The sequence below is a fragment of the Lepisosteus oculatus genome, chromosome 12 (genome assembly GCF_040954835.1).
Source record: "Lepisosteus oculatus isolate fLepOcu1 chromosome 12, fLepOcu1.hap2, whole genome shotgun sequence".
NCBI classification, from domain to species: domain Eukaryota; kingdom Metazoa; phylum Chordata; class Actinopteri; order Semionotiformes; family Lepisosteidae; genus Lepisosteus; species Lepisosteus oculatus.
Genome location: NC_090707.1, coordinates 24,607,190 through 24,631,462, shown reverse-complemented (window position 1 = coordinate 24,631,462; position 24,273 = coordinate 24,607,190). Strand labels below are relative to the sequence as shown.

Below are 24,273 nucleotides of genomic sequence, written 5' to 3'. Positions count from 1 at the left end.
TGGGTGTGTCACATTATTAATATGTTTTCTGGACACTCCACTCAAAGTGCTTTACAGGTAATGGGGATTCCCCTCCACCACCACCAATGTGCAGCATCCACCTGGATGATGCGACGGCAGCCATAGTGCGCCAGAACGCTCACCACACATCAGCTATCAGTGGGGAGGAGAGCAGAGTAATGAAGCCAATTCATAGATGGGGATTATTAGGAGGCCATGATTGGTAAGGGCCAATGGGAAATTTGTCCAGGAAGCCGGGTTTACACTGCTACTCTTTTTGAGAAACGTCCTGGGATTTTTAATGACCACAGAGAGTCAGGACCTCGGTTTTACGTCTCATCCCAAGGACGGCGCCTGTTTTACAGTATAGTGTCCCCTTCACTATACTGGGCCATTAGGACCCACACAGACTGCAGGGTGAGCCCCCCCTGCTGGCCCCACTAACACCTCTTCCAGCAGCAACCTTAGTTTTTCCCAGGAGGTCTCCCATCCAGGTACTGACCAGGCTCACACCTGCTAATGGCATCATTTATTTAGAAAAGCAAGACCAAAGTGCTTTTAAATCCTTATTGTAGTGTTGAGTGCACATCCTCCTCTACTTTATCAACCTAGTTTAAAAATTAATGTGAAACTAAAGGTAGATTTTTTTTCAACTTCCAGTCCCATTATTTTAAAATTAGAATCAGTACCCTATCATGTGGAAACAATGTGCAGTATGGACTGTAGGAAAGACTAACTGAACCCTGGAATGTAAAAATCAGGATTTTTCTAAAAAGGCTTAGCAGGAGGATCTTGGTAAGATACCAGAAATGCATTCAAATTATATTGATGAAAATATGCACATACTGTACCACTTTTTTCAAAATAAGTAAGAGAGAGAGCCTTTATTATCCCCGAGAGGGCAATTTGTTTTACAGCAGCAGTGTTGGTATACAGGCAGACGGAAAAAAAAAAACACAACAAGAACGACGATATACATACATATTTGCAAAGAAGTTAAGAGTTAAGTAACAATATGGCTACAGGTATGAATGAGAGCTTAAATCTGTTGGTTTTGGAGTTGGTGAGTCAGTATCTGCGTTCTGATGGGAGAAACTGGAAATTATTAAACAAGGAGTGTGAAGGATCATCATAAACAGATTTTGATTTACGCAAAACACGTGTAAGGTAGATGGTGGAGAGGAAGATCAGCACCACTGACCTTCTGACACATTTTCACAAGACTGCCCAGTTCGTTCTTGCCAGTTCTAGCCAAACCAGCAGATCAGGATAAACGTTAGAACAGATTCTAGGAAGGACCGATTGAACAAAATCAACAATGAATCGTCAACCTTAAAACACTTAAGGTGGGTAGCTGCGTCAGCATGCGTAGGCTGCAAAGGAACAAGTAATAGGTTTATTCCATGCTGAAAAAAAGAAGAAAGAGAACACAACGTTTCGGCCGTGGAGCCTTCTTCAGGTGGCTTTTTTTCAGCATGGAATAAACATATTACTCGTTCCTTAAAATACTTAAGCTTCTTTAAGAAAAAAAGACACTTGTTTTTTTGAGGATCAAGTCAGTATTGGCTTTGAAATTGACCTTGGAGATCAGAACAGCAAGTTGTATTGTTCTACAAACTCCACTGAATCTCCCCTGATGTAGGTTAGGGTGGGAGTGGGGGGGGTTTCCTGAAGTCAATTATCATGTCTTTAGTCTTGGACACCTTTAGCTTGAGGAAGTTTTGTTCACACCAGCTGGCATACTAATCAACGATTTGTCCGTGGCTCCACTTGTTAGCTTGCAGCAGGCTAACAATGACAGAGTCATCTGCAAATGTGATCACGTGTTTTGAGTGGTGATAGCTCTTGCAATCGTTTGTGTATAGGACAAAGAGTAAGGGAGACAATACACATCGTTGGGGGGACCCAGTAGAGGAATGCTTTTTGTTAGATAAAACATTGTTGACTCTCAACCTCTGAGTTCCATCTGTTAGGAAATCAGTAATCCATCTGATGAGATTGAGATCAATATAATATAATAATAATAAGTTAAACATGAGTTAAAAGCAAACGTGTAATTCAAAGCAGTTTCTTGACTTCTATCAAGAAACTGTTTAATGAGATCTGTGGATGATCTGACGGGCTACAAAGGCCAAATGGCCTCCTCTCATTTGTAACCTTTCTCAAGTTCTTAGTTTCTAAACTTTCTAAAGAATTAATAATCTTAAATCTGTAAAAGACTCAACGTCTCTACCCAGCCCATTACTTTTAAGGCGGCATATATTAAATCAACAGTATTTGCGGCATTGGTTTAAATTAAAAGGAGAAACCAAAATCACATTAAAAGTCTATACTTTACAGTGCTTGCTTGCACATATGTGGAGAAACAGGCAGCGCAGTACAGAGCCAAGATTTTTTTATGCATGAGTGAAATGCATAAATACTTCAGAATGGCTGCGTGGGCCAAGCTCAAATGGCCTCCTCTCATTTGTAACCTTTCTAAAGTTCTTAGAATGTTTGTCAAAAGCAATAGTTATATTTCTGAATGCACAATGTTAAAATTCATTCATACCCTGGTAATCAGTATTTAGTGAACCCTCCTCCAGCTTTGATAACCTAAAGGAAGCATTTCCTGCTGCTTTTGATAGTCTGCTCATGAGCTATATTTAACTACTGCTCTATGGCTGTGACTGGCCGTTTTGCTTTTCCTCACTGGGTTTAATGCTTTTTGTTCTGCTGCTACCAAGTCTCTTTTTGACCTGGCTTGATCTTCATGACAGAAGGCACCAGATTCTACACAAAATATCATGGTAAACTTTCTGCTTATTAACACAAACACATCTGTATTCTTCTAAGAACACAAATGTGTCCATCTTTTAAAGAATCACAATTATTGCCCTTGGATGTGTATTATCAACCAAAAAGCACTTTTCTCATAGCACATTTGGATAAAACATTATCCTGTTCACTGTGAAGTACCAGCTACAATCTTGGACACCTGTAAAGTGAACTTAACCAGATGATAGACACCTGACCTGAAGAAACTACTTATTTGTTTCCTTTTCTGAGATACATTTTTCTTCAGAAGAGAGAATTACATGGAAAACAAAATTGAACCAGTTCTGCTTCATTGATGAGTCTAGAAACGATCTAGGCAGTTTCTCTCAGTTGCTCCAACACAGGGACTTTCCTCAGCTAGTGTTACAAGAGATAGAGAATGTAGGCACCTGAGTAATCCAACACAGTAAGTGTACTTGGACAATCCAAGACTCCTGCCCCTAGCCCTAGTACCACCCATTATCGACATGAAAATGACAACCAATGATGATGTCAAAGCACACCTATTTGCAATATATGAGTAGAAATACACTTAAAAGCTAAAATAATTTCAGGTTCACTTTCCCAGACTGTTTCTTTCAGCACTGACAGGCTTAAATTTCTCCTGCAGGGTCCTCCCTTGCCAGTACTACGATGGTAGTATTTAGCAGTGATAGCAATTCTCGTAGTGTTCTCTGTGTGGGGATAGCATATTCTTCCCGTGTTGGCATCAGTTTCCTCTGGAGGTTCTGGTAGCCTCTCACTGTCCATTTTTGATTAACCAACCATGCTGAGATCTGTGCTGGTTGCTGGTTGCTGGTTGGTTAATTGGCATCTGTAAAAATTGGCCCCTGATGTGAGTGTGAGTGTGTTGGTGCCTGCGTGTGCCCTGTAATGGACTGGCTACCTGTGAGTGTATCCTGCCTTGCTCAATTGCTTGCCAGGTTAGACTCCAGGGTGTCCCACAACCCTAAACTGGATAAAGCTATTGGAAAAGTGATGGATGGATAATGAAAAAAAAAATATTTTCTTTGCAAAATCAACATTTAGTTGGCTGAACTAGTTTAGCTCCTCTGGAATATTAGTAAAAGTGTAGACCAATGTACTTAGTCTAGATTGTCTTTGCATTTGTAATGAATTTGTCTTCTAGTTTAGTATGTTACAATTGTACGGTGACACTACATGTATGAATTGTCCTTAAATATGGAACTACAAAATCTAATTACACCTTAACAAATACAGTTAGCGAAGACACTGCTCGGTGGTCTCCCTTTCCTAACTAGAAACTGTTACAAGTCTCATCTCTGGTGAGGAGACAAAGTAACCAGTTATATATGTTACAGAGAACTCTGCTTACAAATATTACCTTTTCAGCCTTTCTCATGTTAGATGATTTAACAAAGTTACAAAATTAACTTTCTGCACAGATTCTTATTTCAGGCCTTTATACGCAAGGCGCCAAAGTCAAGCTGCTATGGTTACCTGTAGTAATGAGTTCCAGAGCAGCAGGAATCCCAGTGAGCCGGGGCAAGCGTTGTGTGCCCCCTGCAGCCGGAAGAAGACCCAGCGTGACTTCTGGGAGTCCTACCCGAGCCTACAGCACCAAGAGCAGGAGAACAGTATGAGAAAGAATGACTTCAGCAACGAACGTCTACCTCCCACTAAAACACAAATGTCTAGATAACTCTGATCACTAGGTACTAAATGAAATTAGACTAATGCAGATATAAATGTCAATTCACTGCACAAACTATTCCCCAAATTAGCAGTAACTTGTGCAGAACTCAAGTCATGTTCAGGAGAAAACAGACAACTCCATTTCCAAAGGGAATTTTCACTCTGTGAAGACCTATTTCTCGCAAAAAGTCCTCTTTATAAACATGATGGTATACAATAAAATACGTGACTTATTCAAGTTCTGAAAATAAAAATATAACCAAATAGTACACACAGAAAATAAAGCGAAACATGTTCAACCTGTCACACAACCAGAAACACATTTTTTTCTCTAATGAAATTATTTGTTTGCAGTGCTACCTGTGACCTACTAGCTTCTCCAGACACGAGAAACCAACAGACCCCTAACATTGTGTAGCAGTTTGATACATACAAGGACTTATTGGCATCTAATGATTATACTGATGGTGCAGGAAAGAGAAGAAATGTCCTAGCTTGCTGGTTGACCTTACCTCGGAGTGAGCGATGCGGTAATGACAGCCCAGAGCCAGCTCCAGCCCACCCCCCAGGGCCACGCCCTCTATTGCTGCCACCACGGGCTTCTCGCCGCCCTCAATCTCGTCGATCAGGGGCACCAGGGCTGGGCCGGACATCGTCCCCGAGAACTCCCGGATATCCGCCCCTGCACCCACAAAAAACATGACAGCAGCTTCTGGTCAGCAAAAGAGACCAAGAACACTGCCTACAGTACATTTCAATGGCAATTACACTAATAGAGGATGAAAAGAATATGAACTGGCAATATTTTTTAAACATTTTTATGAATTTGCACATTTTTTAAGAGAACAAATAAATGGGTTTATTATAGGCCTCTCATATATGAATGGAATTGCTGCTAGGTCATTAATATTTGCCTTTTTTCCAGTCTGGTGAAGCCAGACTTAAAAGCATTCACAGTTTCATGTGCACTGTTTCACATACCATGTTCAAAAATAATCTCCAGCTAAGCTGTGTTTACAGCACTTTCAGGGGGATAAAATCAATGTTACAAAGTCCAAATAGGTACATGACCTACCTATTTCAATAAAATAAATGTGTTTTTATTGATTTTTCATGAAGAGAAGTAGATTTAAAGCATAATGTTTTAAATCCAATGTTAATTTAAATCTAAATGCTTTTAATGAGTTTGGCATTCCTTGAATATTACTGCTTCCAAGGTAATTCAACTGTTTTCTCCAGACTTTAGCTTAGGCTTTACTTAGCTTGTGCCTACTGTTCTATCAGCTCTAGCACTGGCTAGCTGATGTTTGTACCTGCTAAACAACATCTGAGTGTTCAGACAAAGCCCATATATACTGAATATTAGCTTGGACCACACCCGTTTTTTTTTCAGAATTACTAATATATCACAGGCATTTGATAACTTATTTTAATGTTCCAAGTTCAGTTTGTTTACATAGCTCATACTGTGCTCATACTAAGCTATATTTTTCAAGCTAAAGAATGGCCACTCAACTTTCAACCAAGAACCTAACTGCCACTTTGTCAATAACAGACACAGTCCTTTCCTTACCAGCACAAAACATCCTGTTGTCTCCACACAGCACAACAGCTTTTACTTCTGAGTCAGCACCAGCTCTGCTTACTGTCTGACTGATGGCCTTACGTACTGTGGAGCTGGAGGACATTATAACAATCCACATTATCAACATTGCAGTGTTCCCAATGTACATAGCACAGACAGATTCATACAGTGAATTCATACCTCCTAAATTATAGATCTGCATTAAATTAAGAGCACTTTTCACAAATTAAATTAAGTGCAAACCTTCACAAACCAGAAGGTACAAACTGGTGAAGGCTATTACATAGTATGAACTTTATATAATTTCCCTCCTAGTTTCTGCAAGAAAATATTTTGAGGGCTTTGTTAAAGGGAATGTTGATTGACATCATAAATAAACAGACGGACAAGAAAAAAGTGAAGGACAGTTCACAGTTCAAAGACTACATTACCCTTCATAACTTATATAAAGTTTTAAAAGAGGCAATAGGTGTACCGTATGTTTCGTGGTGATAATTTAATAATGTTAATTTATGACAGACATTTATTTTATAAAGCCGGAACACGCAGCTTGAGGGTGAAAACAATGTTGCAGCTCAGTGTACAGTATAGCTACTAAGGGCATACACACCGTTCTTGCACAGCTAGTGCAGATGTCTATAGCAGCACACTTATTTTACATAGTTTGCCCAGTAACCTATGAAAATATTTAACTAAAAAATCCTTACAGTACTTTTCCTTTCAACTTTAGTCTGTTGCGTTGTCAATGACATTACCAGCAAGAATACATAACTATTTTTACTTAAATTAAGCTTACCTGAGTGCATTGACGGGTGGGTTAGTCAACGTTATTACAGCAACGGAGCCAGGAATGCGAGTATAAACTGCCATTTTGTTTTCCACAGAGACTGATAATACTATCGTTCCACTAACAGATGCGCTAGTGAAATACCTACGAAACCTTGAACTTTAACCAGGTGAGATCCTCACCGCAATACGTAAATGTAGTCTGCCAACCAAAACATTTAACCTTATGTTTTTTAGTTGCCCGAAAGGAAGATATGAGTGCACACAGCTAGTCAGATAGGTCAAACTCCCGAGTTTACACAAGTAAAATTCCACACCATTATTTTTGTTTATACTTTTTAAATTTCATCTTTATGTAGATATTAATGGAAGTGAATCGGTTTTCTTGTTGAATGAGTGTCTATATCTAATTGAGCAACGCTTATTGTTAAGAAGCAATACATTTATTGATAAAAGAAACAACAGTTCTCTGCAACATGTTTAAATCTGAGGTTGTAGCATATACGTAACTTCAAAGTCCACGTTTAAAGCTACAAGGCCATGTGCATCTGACGCAAAACTACGCCAGTACCACACTGACTTTACATTGGACTTTGACATCGAGTAGCGTGATGCTAGCTGCATTTAGCGACGCTAGCTTGGCAGAGATATTTTGACGGATATACGTGATCCGTCTTACTGTTATCAGTCCGACTGCTCTTAATGTTCCCCTTTATTTTTGTTACCACAGTAATGTAGTTCCGCTGTCTGTACAAGGATACTGTAGGGAGAGGTTAAGTTGCTCAGTGCTCAAACAACATTGCTGTCACTCTGTAAGTTCCGGAGCTAGAGATTTAGCCTCTGAAGTGCTAGCCCTGGGACCATGCGATCTATATCGGGGTTAATTTTACTGGTCACTGCGGCTACTTTCTATCTCTACCTTCTCTCCACTTATTTGCCCCCGGGGCCGCATCACCCTCGTACAGGGGATGAGCCGGTCAAGTCCAATGAAAACTCGGACCCCGACTTGGGGTCGGAAGAACATAGGTAAGTTATAATTGATACTGCGTTCTTGGTCAGACAAAGACACCGCTACTGCAAGCATTTTGTCTCATTTCTCATCCAGACTCATGGGAAATGTCATAATCAAAAGTTGGCAATTTCATGTTTTCTCGTTTTGTGGTAGTGACCATTATGGAATAATGTAGACATTAAAATTTGTTTTTAGTACCGCGGGGATTGTTGAATAATATTGTACTACGTTAACATTTTTTAAGGTTGAGTATGTGGAATATGCTTTTAAAGTAAAAAATCAACGACGTGTCTTATGAAGGAAGATGTCTGTAGTTGATGCTGTAAGGTTTGAGAAAATAAGTTCATTTAAAAAATAAATGCTCAGTGAAATGTAATAACTGAGTACACAACGAACGCGTAATTCTATGATTTGTAATAATGCTTATTTATTGACACTGTCACCGGGGTGTTATAATCAATACAGACTTCCATCTTTAAGACTTGGAGGGTACAGTAACTACTTCCCAACTACACAGAAGAACCTTACATATACAGTAACAGGCTCCCGCTTTATTTAAATGCGACTAGCATGTATTCTAAACATGGCTGTATTGGTTTTGAAGCCATGCGTTTTAGTAAAACTTTTACTATAGAGCTTCAACTATATCAATTACTAATAACGCGTATTACATCTGTGTGCATGTTAAAAATGAATTTTGGTATGAAAGCGAGCACTCTAGTCGAGTACCTAATCTCCACAAAGGTACGTTTTAGTCTTATGATGCACGTTTTATTTGCGTAAATAATAGCAATAATAATACGACTTTTCTACTGTAATAATACGTGTAGCAATGCATGCATTTCTAATATGGAAATAACTAGACCCAGTAACGACATTCATTTGACTGTACGTTCGCTTTTCCTGGACTGTTGCAGCGGTAACACTGACACCTTTTATTTAATATTTAAGACATCGGTGATGTCGAATGGTCAGGTTTTACATACATTAAGTTTTGAAGATAATGTTCAAAAGCAAGACAAGCACTATGGGTTTAGAGGCATCACGGTATTGATACAATTGATTTTATTTATCTTAGTTAAACATTTTTGAGAAATGTGTTGCCAAATTTGGTGCTGCCATTAAAGGTTTGATAGTATGAAAGAAATCAGAAAAATCAGTCTCCAGTTTGTATGTAATATCCTGTTTTATGTAACCACGGATAGGGTTAGTTTGTAATGTTACCTTATTATTATGATATAAAAATAATGTGTATCACCACCATAGCCCTACTCTTTTAAAGTTATGAAGTGGCTGACAGTCATTTGTATTAAAAGGAAAATATAAAAGTAAGGCCTACACTATGAAAGTGATTAAAGTAAGATCTACATTGCTCTACACACAACATACAGTAAGTTGTGATGTTTATGTTTATAATATCTTGATAGATTTATGTTCTTATTATTTCCTTTCACAGGGTGACACAAAATATATAAAGAATGTATAGCTCAAATTCAAAAGGAGTAATGTAATATGGTCAGTGATTTTCTTCCCCTCTGTGATGATCACCTATTTATAGCACCACGTAACTGTAGATCTTGCTCTTGATCTTGCTTTCTGCTGGGGTTTTCCACAAGATCAGACACCTGTTTTGGGGGGATGGCCATGTTTCACGAAGTTAGTCCCCAACATGTCTAATCTGCAATCCGCCTGATCCCATTTGCAGCACTGCCATGCAAGTTTTCCGACCAAATGTGCTGAGCACCATAATTCCACGTGCTCTAAAACCCGTTTGAGCCACACCATCTCAGAAGTGATAGTGATACGGTCACATAGTATTCAACACCTGTTTTGAGCTAGCATATCTTCCTCAAGGGTTGGGTAAGATTCATAACAGATCAGTCTCGGATTTCGTTTTGTTGAGGGCTGTGTTCTTGTTAGTTTGTTTGGAATTTTAACCATATAAATAAACCAGCCAAGATTGCGCAGTAAACAGTGGTGGTATATAAAGGGGGACTGCTTATGTCAGCCTATCAAATCATCCTTCATCCATCCATTATAAGAAAGCCACTTATTTTTGGAAAGGGTTGGGGACAAACCGGATCTACTGTAATCCCAAAAGCAAAGGGTGCAAAGCAGAACTACACCTGGATGGGATACCAGTCCATTCCAGGAGAAAATAAAGGGAGAGCATGCAAACTCCATACAGAATGCACCCCTGCCTGGCATATATTCAAGAGCTGTGAGGGAGCATGGTCAACTGCTATATCTCAGTGCCAATTTACCAGTCTAATCAATCCATTGTAAATAAAAAATTCCATAGAAGGAAACATTCCATAATGTAGGGAGGAAGGAGCAAACAGTGAGCAGACAACTGCATGTGTTCCCAAAATGCTCGTGTGAGATTTTGTTTCAGATTTTGTTAACTAGAGGGTCTCCACCATTGAAAAGCTGGACTTTACTGTCATAAGACAATCTGTGGTGTAGTCCAGTATTTATTTTTTAAATGAAGTAGCATGGGCAGTCACAAGAATGTGCCTGAGCAGTGCTGATCTGGTGAATAAAAGAAAAGGAATTTTGTTGTTGGTAATTCATCAATATAATCAAGGGTTCCATTCTGTCTGGATTTCCTGTTCTTCAGGCACACATCCCCATGCATTCACCTAGAACTGTATTTTTAACAAATCTGGATGAACAAGTTTTAAACTTCATATTTATTTTATTTATTTTTGAGTATTATTTCTTTCACTTTTAAATTACAGAGTGAAATTTAGAACCTGTGTTTACTCTCCCAGAGGGAACTATGTTTCCAGCTAAAAAGGAATACAGACACATGCAACATGCCACTGTGACCTTGTGAAAAGAGAATGTCATTATGTAATCATTTTGGGCTCAAATAAAACTAGGTCACTTCAGAAAGGACCTGATTGGAAGTAGGCTTGCTGCATTCCCATGAAACACAATGTTGTACTTGCAATACCAGAGAAGGATTCTTTGTTATAAAACAGTGTGTTGTGTAAAAATTATTCCAGACACACTAAAACTAACTGAATGAGTAATAACAGTAACGTTTTCTTTGAAAGGTGCTATAAGCATATTAGGTAAAGCCTCCTTATTCATAAATCCCTTTGTGCATTTTTGTTACTGCAGTGTTATTGGGTCATACTGAATCGTAGGCTAAAGGTGACCTTTGACTGACATTGTGGAAACATACTGTTGATATGCTATCTACTGTATTGGTGATGGAGCAATGGGTAACTTTAAAAATAATAAAAGTAGAGACCTGGACAACTTGTACAAATTAAGAAAGTGGTTCACGACATCCAGATGTGTGAGCTGAAATTCAGTTGTAATTATACATACACAAGGAAAGGGGCCACACGTCCTTAGTATAGATCATGCAAGTCTCGAGGACTATTCAGTAAGTGATGATTATGCAATAATTTTAAATTTTATAAATAATGGATATTTCTATTACCATCATGAATGTGGTTTTCATTACAACTGTGATTACATTACATTACACTTACAATACTGCCTTTTACAGTTATTCATATTTTAGAATTTAAGTTAACAAACATCCCTATATGAATTTCAACTAAATTAATAACTGCAGTTCTCTTAATGTACATAATGTATGGCTGGAAACTGCATGATTAGGTCTATAATAAATAATCCACTTGGGAGCCCCATCAAAGATGAACTTTTTCACAGTATAACAAGAGGTAATGTGTGCTGCCACTTTTAAAAGGTGGCCACTGATGTTACGATGTGAGAAAGCTGATCTTTCAAATCAGGAAGTGATCTGTATGTAAATCTGAGACTTGAGCTTTCCCTCCTGTGTCGTACTCTTGTCTAGAGACCTGTCTGGTTTCCATCCCTCATCCTGTAAGACTGCTATGTCTTCTGCACTAATTCCAGCTGAGTTCTTAATCGCATCCTAATCATTTCCTTAATTCTTTCAGTTTGCTTTTGGTAAATTCAGCGTAGAATGGGATTTGTAATTTGTAATTTGTGAATTTAAGCACTCCCCTTGTTAAGATGTGTGAAATACAAAATAATGGACCCCAGAAGGAACTTATTTATTGTGGGAATGTTTGATCATTGCACTTCCCACACCTGTTCATAAATTGATCACCAGTTAATATTTATTTAATCAGAAAAAAAGGTAAAGCATGTTGAGGAAAGACTGTTTAAGGTTCTATAGGCTGACGTTGGTAACAGAACGCTTAAAGTAGGGTTTTCTTGAAACTCAGACTGTGCAGAAACAAACAAACTGAGTTTCAACAACCATGCAGATGAATTTAAGGCATCATTAGCACTTAAAATTTAGAGCTCAGCTGAAAAAAACAGTAGATTCCATCATTCCCAGAACCAGGTTTGGGAATCACTGACGTAAAATAATAGATAAATTCTCCATAGTTTGTTTAGTGGCTCCTGGTTCATTCATTTCTTATTGATACTAACTTTTCAGTGAAAGGTAATTCGGTGCCATTATACTGTACTCTCTGGTTTCACTTCAGCAATGTCATTTTTCTGGAGTAGAATATGTCCATCCCTTTACTTGATATACAGTGATCAGACAATCACTGAAAGCATAGAAAAAAGACAACAGAAAATTCTTCATAGCCAGTTTTCTAGTGCCTGGTTAAAAAAGAAAGGTTTTAATAAAATTTTTAAAGAGTAAGACTTAGCGTAGTATGTAACACGAATATATTTGCTCTGAAAAATTGGCTCAAAATTAGCTATTATACTGTATATTCTTAGTCATTTTAGAGTACGTGGCAAGGAAGCACCTCACAAACATGGACAATGTGCAGTGCATTTTCATGAAAGTATCACCATTTTCATAGCTTTGTGCTGTAGTTCTATACCCTTTAAGTTCATGGCCCAACATGTGGCTACTGCTAGAAACGGGAAACAATATCCTTGGTAGTTTATTTATAGGTACCCTGTAACTGTAATTAAAACCAACCATGCTTAATCACACCACTCAAGTAGAGTTCAGATGTCTTGAGGGTCTTCAGAAGCAGCCAATGGGAAACATGAACGTGGCTCAGTTGTGTCTGGTATAAACATACCTTAATATAGAACCTACTGCTAAGGTTTCAGTCAGTTTCATCAGAATATAACAGAAGATGTTTTTGATACTGTCTGTGTTTGAGAAGCCCATGGTAACATTCCTCACTTCTATTTTTGACCATCGGCTATCATATTTCACAGACAGGGTTTTTTTTACTTTTGAAGCATTTTTTTTTACACAGTGGCTACTTTAGAAGATTTAGGATGCCCGTATTATGATTAACCAACAGGACCTTAGCATCAGACCTACATAGTTCACTCAAAAATTAAAATAATTCTGTAAATGTGTAATTTTTGATTAATAAATCATATCACCTTTTTCATGGCGCAGTGTTTACAGATAAACTTTTATACTATGGGTGCCCATTGCAGCACGTTCAAACTATTCCTTAAATCTGTATACATTAACAAGGATGCACACTGGTGGCATACAGCTTTAGCAACACCGCTATATTCCTCTTGTGCTTCAGCAGAACAAAATGTGGTCTTTTTCCAGGACGCTGAAGTTTCCCTCAGACCTGGAAGAGTTGCGCGAGCTGGCGGAGTTGCTGCAGTTCTATAAGACAGAGCACACAGGTTATGTCTTGCTGCTCTTTTGCAGCGCCTACCTCTACAAGCAGTCCTTCGCCATCCCTGGGTCCTCATTCCTGGTCAGTGTTACAGCAGTACTTAGTCTTGCTCCAGCACCTGAGACACTCAAATACACCTGAAGAAAAGCGCCATTGTCCTGTGTTTCAATTCTTTTCAGAAGCCATCAGTTGTATCTGTAACATACAGCTGTAAATTGTTGTGTGACATGTGAGCTTTTGTCCAGGGACAGGTTGCTGAAAAAAATATACTGCCTTGTTATTAACTTTAAATCTTAAAGTTGTATTTGCTTTAACTAAGGCATTGACCTCAGCTACTTTGTGTTTTATCTTTCCAATGAAGATCCACTTTTTTTGTAAAAGTGACTCGTCTGATGATGATATAATCTTTATCATATCTAACACCTTTCATGAAAACTTTGGTAGTGTTATTATTAGACATAATTGAAGATCTGTTTTTGTATTAATAGTAAATATATAGTAGAGATAGTTATAATATAAGTGATTAGATTTGATTAGAAATGCTGTATTAGATGTACAGTATAGCCATTCACAGGAATCACTGTGCCCAGTTATCCAGCTCAGGGCCATCTGTTAATGAAGTCAGCCTGCTGAACAGAGAGTCTTAAGAGTCTTTGGTGTCTAACACTCTGTGATGGGTTGCAACAATTAGGTAGAAGCTGAATAAGGTGTTCCAGATTAAGGAGGGAAAGGAACTTGTAGAATCTCTTAAAATAGAAAACACAACACTTGAGCAGGATTGCTGAACTGCTTAAGGTTCCTAATTATACAGCTCTTGTTTCCTTGGGGAGAATGAAGGCTGTGACACCAGAATTGTTCCAATCTGGTTTTAATCTTTAAAGCCTCTGTCCTAATTCCTTTGCAGTATTAATACTAATAACTTCATTTTCTAAGAAACATTACAAGCAAGTGCAGGGACAATCAGGGACATGTTCAAGAGTGTTATAGGTCAGTTTGAAGGGGGAGTTAAGGAACTGATTAAAAATAAAACAATGGTGAGGTGTTTTCCCCTTATTAAGCCCAGTTTGTTCTACCTGCTTCCGTTCCATTCTGAATTATGTTCTCAGGTACTTGTCCTAACACATTCAGTATCAGGCGATTTAGGTCACTTTGAGCTTTTTACCTTTTTATTTAGATGATAGCGTGCTATTTATGCAGATCTTATTGCTGTTATTGCAGATCACACTGACTATGATCTTCTCTTGCAGAACATGCTAGCAGGAGCTTTATTTGGACCCTGGCAGGGCCTGCTTCTGGCCTGCCTCCTTACTACTATGGGATCCACTTTCTGTTACCTCCTGTCCAGAACATTTGGGAAGCAGCACATTGTCAGACTCTTCCCTGACAAGGTCGCCTTGCTGCAGCGGAAGGTATGTCACTTCCCAGTGAATCCACTCGTTCCTGGGCACCAATCCACAGATTTATTTCTAAAGATAGGCCTGCCACACAGGAAGGCTGGACCAAGGGTTTTGTGGAGGCGTATAACCAGTTCAAATTTCATCCATTTGCGTTTCGCCTCACCAGTGCCTATTTGAACTCACAAGTGCAAGCGTACAGGTGTGGATTCACTTCCCAGGTGAGACACTACACTTGTATCTCTACTGAGTGGGGCCCCTCACTCACATTGTTTCTGGAAAATACCCAGCCGTACAAATGGATAATACTGTAAGTGACTTGGGTTAAAAGCTTCAGCCAAATAAATCAATACGTTTTAACTGAAACATATTAATAAAATATTTAATTATTTTATGCTGTTATTTTGGTTTCAAGGACAAATGAGATTCAATCATTAAACTGATTCAGTCATATTGGGAAGCATTTGAATAAAATAATGTATAAAACTCTAAACATCTAAAAATCATCATAGTGGTGGTGCCTTTAACAGATATGTTTCCAAAAAGCACAGTGACTTAGAATACTTTATATTAAGCCCAAAATCACAATTAAGAATATGTATTTAACATTATCACATATCTATAAATGTTAAACTTTAAAAGTATACTGCTTAAAAAAAGCAGTGGTTCATCATTGTTCCAAGTATTATCCTGATCTGTTACAGTTAACATTAAACCTGTAATTAATAGAAATGCCCACTAGATGACAGCAGTGATACATTAATTAAATATAATCCCAGTCTTCATTGTTCTTAGCAGGGTTCAGTAGGAATTTAACTATATATTTTCAAATAATATTAAATAATACAAATGTCCCCAACATTCAGATCACAAAACCACAATAACTGTTCTGCTTAGAAACCAATGTAGTCATGTTCACCTTAAAGTTCAAGTTTTTGCTTTACATAAAACACCATAAAAGGAAGCTTTTATCTATATGGTTTATGTCTAGTTGCTTACTCTTAACTCTTCAACACACATAACGATTTAAAATGTTATTCCCTTGACAAAACTTTACCCATATGTTCAATTTAAAACACCTTCTTTTAATAATAACAATGTCAAAAGGTAGAAAATATTTCTTTATTGCATTAAAAATAAGCAATTAGAGATTGTTCATTTTAGAATAAAGCTATTTCATTCAACCCACATATATATACAGTATATATCCATATATGTATACAGTATATATCCTGTATATCCTACCCTCCAGTCAGAACAAAAACACCACTACCAGTTACCAAAGTCAACAAACGAAAATGGGTACCTTTGAAACATGAGTATTTTGTGTGCCACAAAATCATATAAATTTCAAAACCATGCCTAAACATTGGATAGCCAAGATGCAAAATGCATATATATTTGTGAATGAACTTGAAGGAATGTTTTCCCCTCTTATCCCTATTTCTGACAGGTTGAGGAAAACAGAAGCAGTTTGTTTTTCTTCCTGCTTTTCCTGAGGTTCTTCCCCATGACCCCCAACTGGTTCCTGAATGTCACCTCCCCCATCCTCAACATACCCATCACTATGTTCTTCTTCTCCGTCTTCATTGGTAAGGAGATGTTCGCACAGGAAGTCTAACATACTGTAAAGTGTAAGGACCTGTCAAAAGACATTTTAATATCACAATCTGTTCTGTGGCCACCCTGCAGCTTCTCACTTTCAATGAAAGGCCTGTTTTGTAACAGTGCGTCTTCTCCACACAGGTTTAATCCCATACAACTTTATCTGTGTGCGGACTGGCTCCATCTTATCAGAGATCTCCTCTCTGGATGACATCTTCTCCTGGGGCACCCTACTGCAGCTCCTGGCTATTGCCTGTGTAGCCCTCCTCCCTGGTGCCCTCATAAAACACTACAGCCACACACACCTCAAACTGGATGGCCTAGACCAGAACGGCCACCACCTGAACAAGAAGCTCAGATGACCATTTCAACCTTTTCTCCTATCGTCTTATTTTCTTTTTAAAAAAAGGTCTTGGCTCTTTTCATTTGTCTTAAAATTATGAATGTGAAGGATATGTTGACTTCTATGTCTCAAACCTACATCTGAATCGAATCTTTTAAGTTTAAACAACTTTGTAGATTTGATAACACCATTGAGGGCTTTTTTATTTGGCCCCTGCTTGGAAGAGAGTCTTAATGACCATTTTTCCTGCAAGAGAAAGTTGGGTTTCTGTGTACTTTCTATGTGTCATACTGAACAGGATTGTCTGGAACATGTTTGCTTAGTGCTTGTTTGTCTCACATGTTCTGTAAGCTGTTGAAACGCAAGCTCTGCCAGAAGATGTTGTTGGCATGACAGGAACTTAAAGATGTCTTTGGTGGCTTTTTCCACGCCAGTGACATCATGAACCCAAGGACCTTAGGAGGCTTCTGGGTCTTTTAAGGCCACTGCTACGGAACTCAGTCATTACAACAGGCTATGTATCTCTTTTAGTGGTTATTCATGCTCAACTGTTTGTTGTTGCTGCCAATCCTTATGAGCACTTATTTCATGCCAAAGCACAGAAAGAAAACTATATACAGTATGTACATATTTTTATTTGAAAAAATAAGTACGGTAGTTGCTGTGTGCACCCTTATTTATTATCAAATGAAATGTTTTTGATGAGATTTATTTCCTGGGAAATACTGTAATGTGAACATTGAATGTATTTTCAAAGGCGTTTTATAGCTTTTAATTTTAAAGGAGAAACAAAGTGGGAAAACTTCATTCTTTGAGCTTTTCACCCTGTATGTTGACATGAGAAATGTTGTGTAAGTTGTGAATTGGTGCAAAAAAAGCAGAATGACTAGGCAAAAAACAGTAATGAATCTTTGTGTTTTTGCAGTGCAGTTTGCCTGCCCTAAGTTTTTTTAAGTAATCACATTATGTAAATCAGTCTAGCAGTGCAATGTATTTACCTAATTACTATCTGTTCATTTTAGTCTCTTATTTCACTTGTGGGCTGGACAGTATTGCTACATCCTGTCTCTTTGCCTTTACTGTCATTTCCCCACAGATCTTAGTTTGTTACAGAGAGGAAGTGGAGGAGCTGTGTTTTTTCACTGAACACTTAAAAGAATGTATAAATCTTGGGAAATCTCCCTGAAGAAAGGAGTCAACCTCCAGTGATAGAAGAATACAAATACCCCAGTTCCTTTATTTTATTTTTTATGTTTTAGATTTGATCTAGAGAGCAGTTATTTTATGAATTTGGAAACTGTTTCAGTTAAAGTAAAAGATAGCCAAATAATTTACAGGGTTATTGTCCTTGACTAATTTATTAATGTTTTTATTTAGTTAGCTTTTTTTTAATGTGGTTGGTTGCTCTGGTTTTGTTCAACAGGAACATAAAACTAGGGCAAAAAGAAAACAAATGTTAATTTGGCTTTTCTTTAAATACATCTTCATCCCTCATTTCCTTCAAAAAGTGCTGTGGCATTTTCTAATTTAAGCAATGTATGAAGACAGAAAACAATATTACAGTGGCTTTCACAAGGCTTCAGAGATGTACAGTAAAGATGATCTGCCCTTAGTCCATTGCAGTTTGCATCCTTGGCAGAATCCCAGGTACTGTTTAATGTAGGACTGTAGGTATTAATTTATTTTCAAAGCACATGCTTTTAAGCTGTGTGATGTTTGTTTCTGATCCCTGTAACTGCCCTCATCGAAGCAGAATTCAGAAATGTCACAGGGTTCAAATGCAAAACAGGAGAAGCTGCTTCATCTTTTCTGCTTTCCCCTCAAAACTATTCTGCTGTTTTTGAACTTTGCTATTAAGCGAACACTTTGACTGTGATGTTGTGATCTAACTCGGGGTGTTGAAGTAGCAGTCAGCTGTAGGGCTGTGCATTTGCAGTGTTAATCTCCAAGCAGCAACAAACCTGTTAGCCCACCCTGTACTTTCTGTCTGTTAATATTTGATGTGACAAATATTCAGGCATATTCAGCCCAGAAATGCAATTGGTAGTTGTTATTTTTTTTTTAATCAAGATATTAAAAAGCTTGTGAAAACTGGAAAAAAAGGATGCATAGCTCCAATCAACAACAAGGTTTTTTCCTCTGTGCTGAAGCCTCACTGCTCCTATAGCTAAGTAAAGCCTCAGCTTTTGATATAAATGTATATCTGTGAAGTCTTAAACCTGCTCTAATTATTTGAATTGAACGGAACAACACCCTGACTTCAAGGAATTAAAATACCGGTAGCCACCCTCCCCCGTCCCCTTTCTCTGAGGAATGAGCCACGGAGCTACAGTACAGCAGTGCTGCAAGGCTGATGGGGAGGAGTGCCAATGCACAGGCAGGTGTGCTAGAATCGTTAAGCGTTAGTGAGCAGAAGCGAGTAAGGCGAGAGTTGGCCTTCCTCCAGAACTTTGATCACAAACTCCATTAAGTATAGGTATTTTCAATTTCTGGGATCTTAATTATATGTTTGCATTTTTAAACTTGAATACAATCGTTGCAGTACCAGGGAAAATCCATAATAATAGGGTAGGGCAGTGTAATTCTGAAATTTGTCATGTTTCCCCTGCCTGTGTTCGGGTTTTTTTTAGACTTTGACTGTTGGTCTACCTGCCCCTGTGTTTGTTTTGGCAAATATATACTGTATGTGACTAATAGATTCATATGAAAAAATAGGGTTTTGCACTTTTTTAAGGAAAGGTTTTTATATACAAACTTGCATTTGCTATTTGTCTTTTGGTCTCCCATGTACTTGCTGTGAGTACAGCCATGCTTCACGTGAGAGCAGCTTTTTTGAATATCGCTGTGGGAAAGAGAAAGGAAGAATGGTAGTGTAGGGTGGTGAAGAGTGACACTAGGGACTGAGAAAGAATCATAAACTGCCTAACACTAAAGTGCCTTAAGTAAAAATACTGCCATATCCTTTACTCTTTTTAACCTGCTACCTCAGAGTATAGGAATGCTCTTCAAATTATTATAGAACAGCCACTGATTGAAGAATTCTGTATATAAACCAATATGTAAATACAGTTAATGAATTTTAGATACTTTAAGTCATGATATAGAAATAACTTTCTTCACAGCGACCATCGGATGTTGCGATTGAGTCTTGTTCCACAGGGTCTGCCAACTCTGGCGCAGGGACCCCCAGCTCAGTGGACATTCAGCATTTTGAATGTTGGTCCCTTCTGCTGTCAGATCAGAGTTTTCTAGCGAAAACCATTTGCTGTACATGTGCATCTGTTTTACCATTTTTTTCACTTAGATTATTCTCACAGAACAGGGTAATTTACAGTTTCTTTCCTCTAAGGAAATAAATTGTGGTGGCTTCCTCTTTGAATCTGCTCAGTTAGAGTAGATTCTGTAATATGTTTTGGGGCAGAAATCAAAACCTTTTGTTTTGTGGGTTTATTTGATGGCTCCATTTGCATGGCAACATTAATCTTATGTATTACATGCAGTCACACAAACCCACTTTTTAAAATGGGATCTCTTGATATTTCTTCTCTATTAAGTACTGCTCATCGTAATATGGTAGTATGCTCCCCCACTGTCTCACTGTAATGTGAGAGGTCTGTGCTGAAAGTGCATTTTGGAGTGGTCTGTCCTAAAAATGATAAAAATAAAAATTATTTTATTTTCTGTTAGGTGAAATGTCACAGTATCTGATTTCTGCCAATATATCTGATTTTTAATATACGGTAATTCATGATGAGCGCCATTAACTGTAATTCAGATCTGAAATCCAGTTTGTGTAAATGGTGTTTGTGTTTTACCATGGCATTGACAGCATTTTAATATGGCAGAATGGAAAATACTGTGAGATAATGAGAGATGAACATTTGTAAAGTCCTGTGTACGTCCATTAACAAGTGTGTGCATTTTTATGTACTTGTGTTTTTTTACAAAATTGCAGCAGTGCACAAACCCTTCTTTCCTTGTGTGCGTATAGAGTTAATCTATATAAAAAGTGTGTAAATATACAGCATAAATGAAATAAATACACGTATGGTAGGCATAACAGTGTAATTTTAATCACTCCACATAAGGCACAGTAAAGTTTAGTTGTTGCATTTTTCAGGTCTAATTGTCTTTAATGGTGCTTGTTAAAATGTTTTTTTAAGATCAAGTATTCGATATTGATAGGAAACAGGAAGATTGTGAGAAAATGTTTGATTACAACACATGGGTCTGTTTTTACAAAGTGAGTATATATTTTTTCAATAACTTAAGTTTTCTTCTTATAAAACCATGAATTTCAGGTGTTTTTTGTATGATAAACATCTAAACTGAAGGGGAATTTAAAGGCTTAGTTTATATTTCCAGTTGGGAAATGGGATGGTGGAGTACAGTATTCTACTGTTAAATGACTTCAGTGTATATGGATACTAAAGTGAGCTTCTGAGCAGCGTTTGTCTTCCCACTAAATCTCCCCTGCCTGCATTCACCAAAACAGTCCTAAATCATTTTTGTTGGAAGCAATCATAGCCAATAAATTAATTAATATTGCATCCTGTTTTATTAAACTGTGGCACCTTGATACAGACAGGTTATGGGAAATAAAACCAAATACAAATAAAAACTCCAAAACATTTTAGTACCTAGTAGCTTGGCCTGATGTATCCAGCAGAATATTCTATGGGGGCTCAAAACTATGGCCAAATCACCCCATTCTTTTCAACAACAGCAGAGGAGCAAAGTCTTGGCCAAAGTATTGATCTTGCTTGAAGTGATGACTCTGAACAGTTTCCCAGTGGGAAATCAGCAGTAGAAAGAATACATATTCTGTCAATCAGCAAATGTTTAAAATGTTTAAAATTTGTCTTTAAGTTATCATTGAGCTGCATTTGGTCGAAGGCAGAACCTTAAGCCCCAGTGCCAATGCAGTAGCAGATTCCTTGCATGATTTACAAAACTTTGAAAAACAGACTCATCCACTGCGCATGAGATTCTCTATATATTTATTACGATTGTTCTTAACCTAATGGAAAACTCAGAGGCTGTATTAAAATGGTAAGTTTGGATCCAGAAGCATTGCACATGCAGTACAGCACTTTTGCTTCTGGCTAAAGTATAGTGTCAGCTCAGTGTCATCCTTGATCCAAAGGTTAATTTTTACCCTTTGTTTCAGCTTTACTTATTTTGTTGTAAATTATTTCTTTTGCATTGTTGGATCCAGCAATTTTTGGAGGCTGTGAGTTTTTTTTGTATTATTTTAATGTGATAATTTCCTATTTATTTTGTGAAGAGGATTTCTTAGAAGTCTTAAGTCAGGTCTTTCTGGGTTTATTTTTAAAATAGAATTTTTCCTGTTTATGGATTGGTTTTTGTGGTTTTCTTCAGCTTTATCCCAATGTTTACCCAAGAGAATACTGTAGATCTTGTAGGCTTGTCAGGATGCAAAAACAAGCCATGTCTTACTGAGTTTGTTTACAAGTACACAATTGATTTTATTATTTTGTAAGAAAATAAATAATTGATTGATGACATGCTAACTAGGTGAATTGGTGTCTGTTAATTGTTTGTGTGTGCTCTGTGATAAAGTGGTGTTACTCATCAGATGGATGGGCTTCTGCCTAAGAATGAATTCTTCTATTTTTAGAATATGACCCAAAATCACATTACTGTATTACTGTATCCACAGCAAAGGTAAGGACATATACAGTCTATGAACATCCTGAGCATTAATGCATTGTGAAGGCAGTCATACATCTTAAATCAACATATTTCCACAGCAACAATTCATCCCTTAAAATTCTAGTAAAGTTAAGCCACACTACAAAAAGAAAGTAGGGACTAATAAATGTGAAATATGGGATAAATAAAGTACATCCATTCTTCTATTGAAGAGTCTTATTGTATATTTCTGAACTGTTCAGCTGAGGAAGTAATACATAATTTTTGATGGAGTTCAAGTGATCCCTGCAAAATTGGATTGCTTCTGAAACTATGTAGAGTAGTCATCTGTACTGATTTTAAGGATTATTTCAGTAAAAATTAAAATAGTTCATCAGACATTTTATTCAATGCAATTTTACCCTGAAGTACTCTGGTTAAGTAGTTTATTCTAAGAGATATGCAATGATTCCCGCTCTGGTTTCCTTCCATAATCCAAAGACATTCAATGGCTATGAAAAGTATTTCACCCGCCTTGGACTTTTTCACATTTACTGTTACAATATAGAATCACAATGTATTTATATGGGTTTTACGGTACAGAAACCCATAGCAGGAACTAGTTTCAAGTGATGCGGTGAATGTAGGGTAATCCAGGACAACAGAAATCATAAGAATAACATTAAGATAGGATTTAAACGAGAGGCCATTTAGCCCATCTTGCTCATTTGGTTGCTATTAACTTGTTGAGCTGATAATCTCATTCAAAATTCTGTCAAGTCTAGGGAACCATCTTGTGTAACAAAGTGCTTTACTACTCTATGTCCTAAATGCACGTTTTGAATTTCCACTTAGGATCCTTGATTTGTTGTTGGTCTTAATGTAGCCACATAAATGACCTTATTCAATACATTTCCGGATTTTTTAATACTTACATCAGGTACTCTAGTGATTTTCTGTGTTAGGTAAAGGTGGTACTATCAAAATTCAAACAAATGGCTGTGGTCAATACCAATTTATGACTAACATCTATGGAGATGGGCTTGTAATGCAATCATTTAAACATGATTTAGATGAAGAATTTTGGGCTTGGTTCCTGTGTAACACTGAAATCCTTACTTGAGTCATTTCTTTTACTTCACCTCAGGTGTTCCCATTTTCTTTTTCCATTGGTAGTAAATCTGGCTCCACAATCACCATGGACACTTTTGAGACAGCATAGGATTGTAATGTTGCTCTTAAACCATACTAAGTTACATCACAGCTAAATTAAAAATTGCTGTTGCTTAGTAACCATGCATAAATCAAATTATACATTTTGTTATCTGCCATATGAATGAAAGGCATCTCCAATTACTTTTCTTGTAATCTTTTAATAATTTTGTGCAGTGAAACCATAAATTGCTATTTACCTTCTGTCAATGTATTGTCCTAATTTGCACTGACTCACCAGCTGTTCAGTCATTTTGATTGGTAACAAGACCATAGAACATCTAATCAATTTGATTAATTTGCTCCACAATGCAAGCAGCAGCAATTTATCTGGTAATGCTTGATTTACGTTTTGATTTTTTTCATCTTAAAATCCTGTCTTTTCTCAGCACATCCTTAGGCTAAACAATACTACTATTTGTACACATAAAAATACTACAGTATATTGTCATCGGGGCACCATAAGAAGAAATGCACGACACACACTGAATGCCATGACTCACACATTGTTAAACATTGCGCTATATGTTAACACTGGATAAATTTTAAGGTCAGTTAGGAAAACCTGGTTTACACTT

The 24,273-nt window shown here is 37.4% G+C and overlaps 2 protein-coding genes across 3 annotated transcripts in view; one reads left to right on the top strand and one right to left on the bottom strand.

Annotated features, from left to right (window-relative positions):
* The window catches only part of ehhadh (enoyl-CoA, hydratase/3-hydroxyacyl CoA dehydrogenase), a 35,678-nt gene extending 28,359 nt beyond the window's left edge, over positions 1 to 7,319 (bottom strand). Inside the window, exons 1-4 of one of the 2 annotated variants that reach the window (XM_006636720.3) lie at positions 6,855 to 7,319; positions 6,047 to 6,150; positions 4,986 to 5,155; positions 4,279 to 4,390 (exon numbers count right to left, since the gene is read on the bottom strand). In XM_006636720.3, the coding sequence (XP_006636783.2) occupies positions 4,279 to 4,390; positions 4,986 to 5,155; positions 6,047 to 6,150; positions 6,855 to 6,928 (460 nt within the window). In that variant the 5' untranslated portion in view covers positions 6,929 to 7,319. The remainder of the gene's footprint in view (positions 1 to 4,278; positions 4,391 to 4,985; positions 5,156 to 6,046; positions 6,151 to 6,854) is intronic. The other variant, XM_015359154.2, reaches the window with a different exon arrangement.
* Positions 7,320 to 7,505: 186 nt separating this feature from the next.
* On the top strand, positions 7,506 to 22,362 carry LOC102682927 (transmembrane protein 41A-B). Its single transcript, XM_006636648.3, has 5 exons — positions 7,506 to 7,870; positions 13,414 to 13,567; positions 14,734 to 14,895; positions 16,334 to 16,472; positions 16,627 to 22,362. The coding sequence occupies exons 1-5, from the start codon at positions 7,707 to 7,709 to the stop codon at positions 16,845 to 16,847; spliced, it is 840 nt and encodes a 279-aa protein (XP_006636711.1). The 5' UTR covers positions 7,506 to 7,706; the 3' UTR covers positions 16,848 to 22,362.
* The last annotated feature ends 1,911 nt before the right edge of the window (positions 22,363 to 24,273 follow it).

Coding starts and splice junctions, on each gene's coding strand:
- LOC102682927 (XM_006636648.3), top strand. CDS start 7,707: ATGCGATCTATATCGGGGTTAATTTTACTGGTCACTGCGGCTACTTTC. Junction 7,871..13,413: donor TTGGGGTCGGAAGAACATAG/GTAAGTTATAAT, acceptor GTCTTTTTCCAG/GACGCTGAAGTTTCCCTCAG. Junction 16,473..16,626: donor CTTCTTCTCCGTCTTCATTG/GTAAGGAGATGT, acceptor TTCTCCACACAG/GTTTAATCCCATACAACTTT.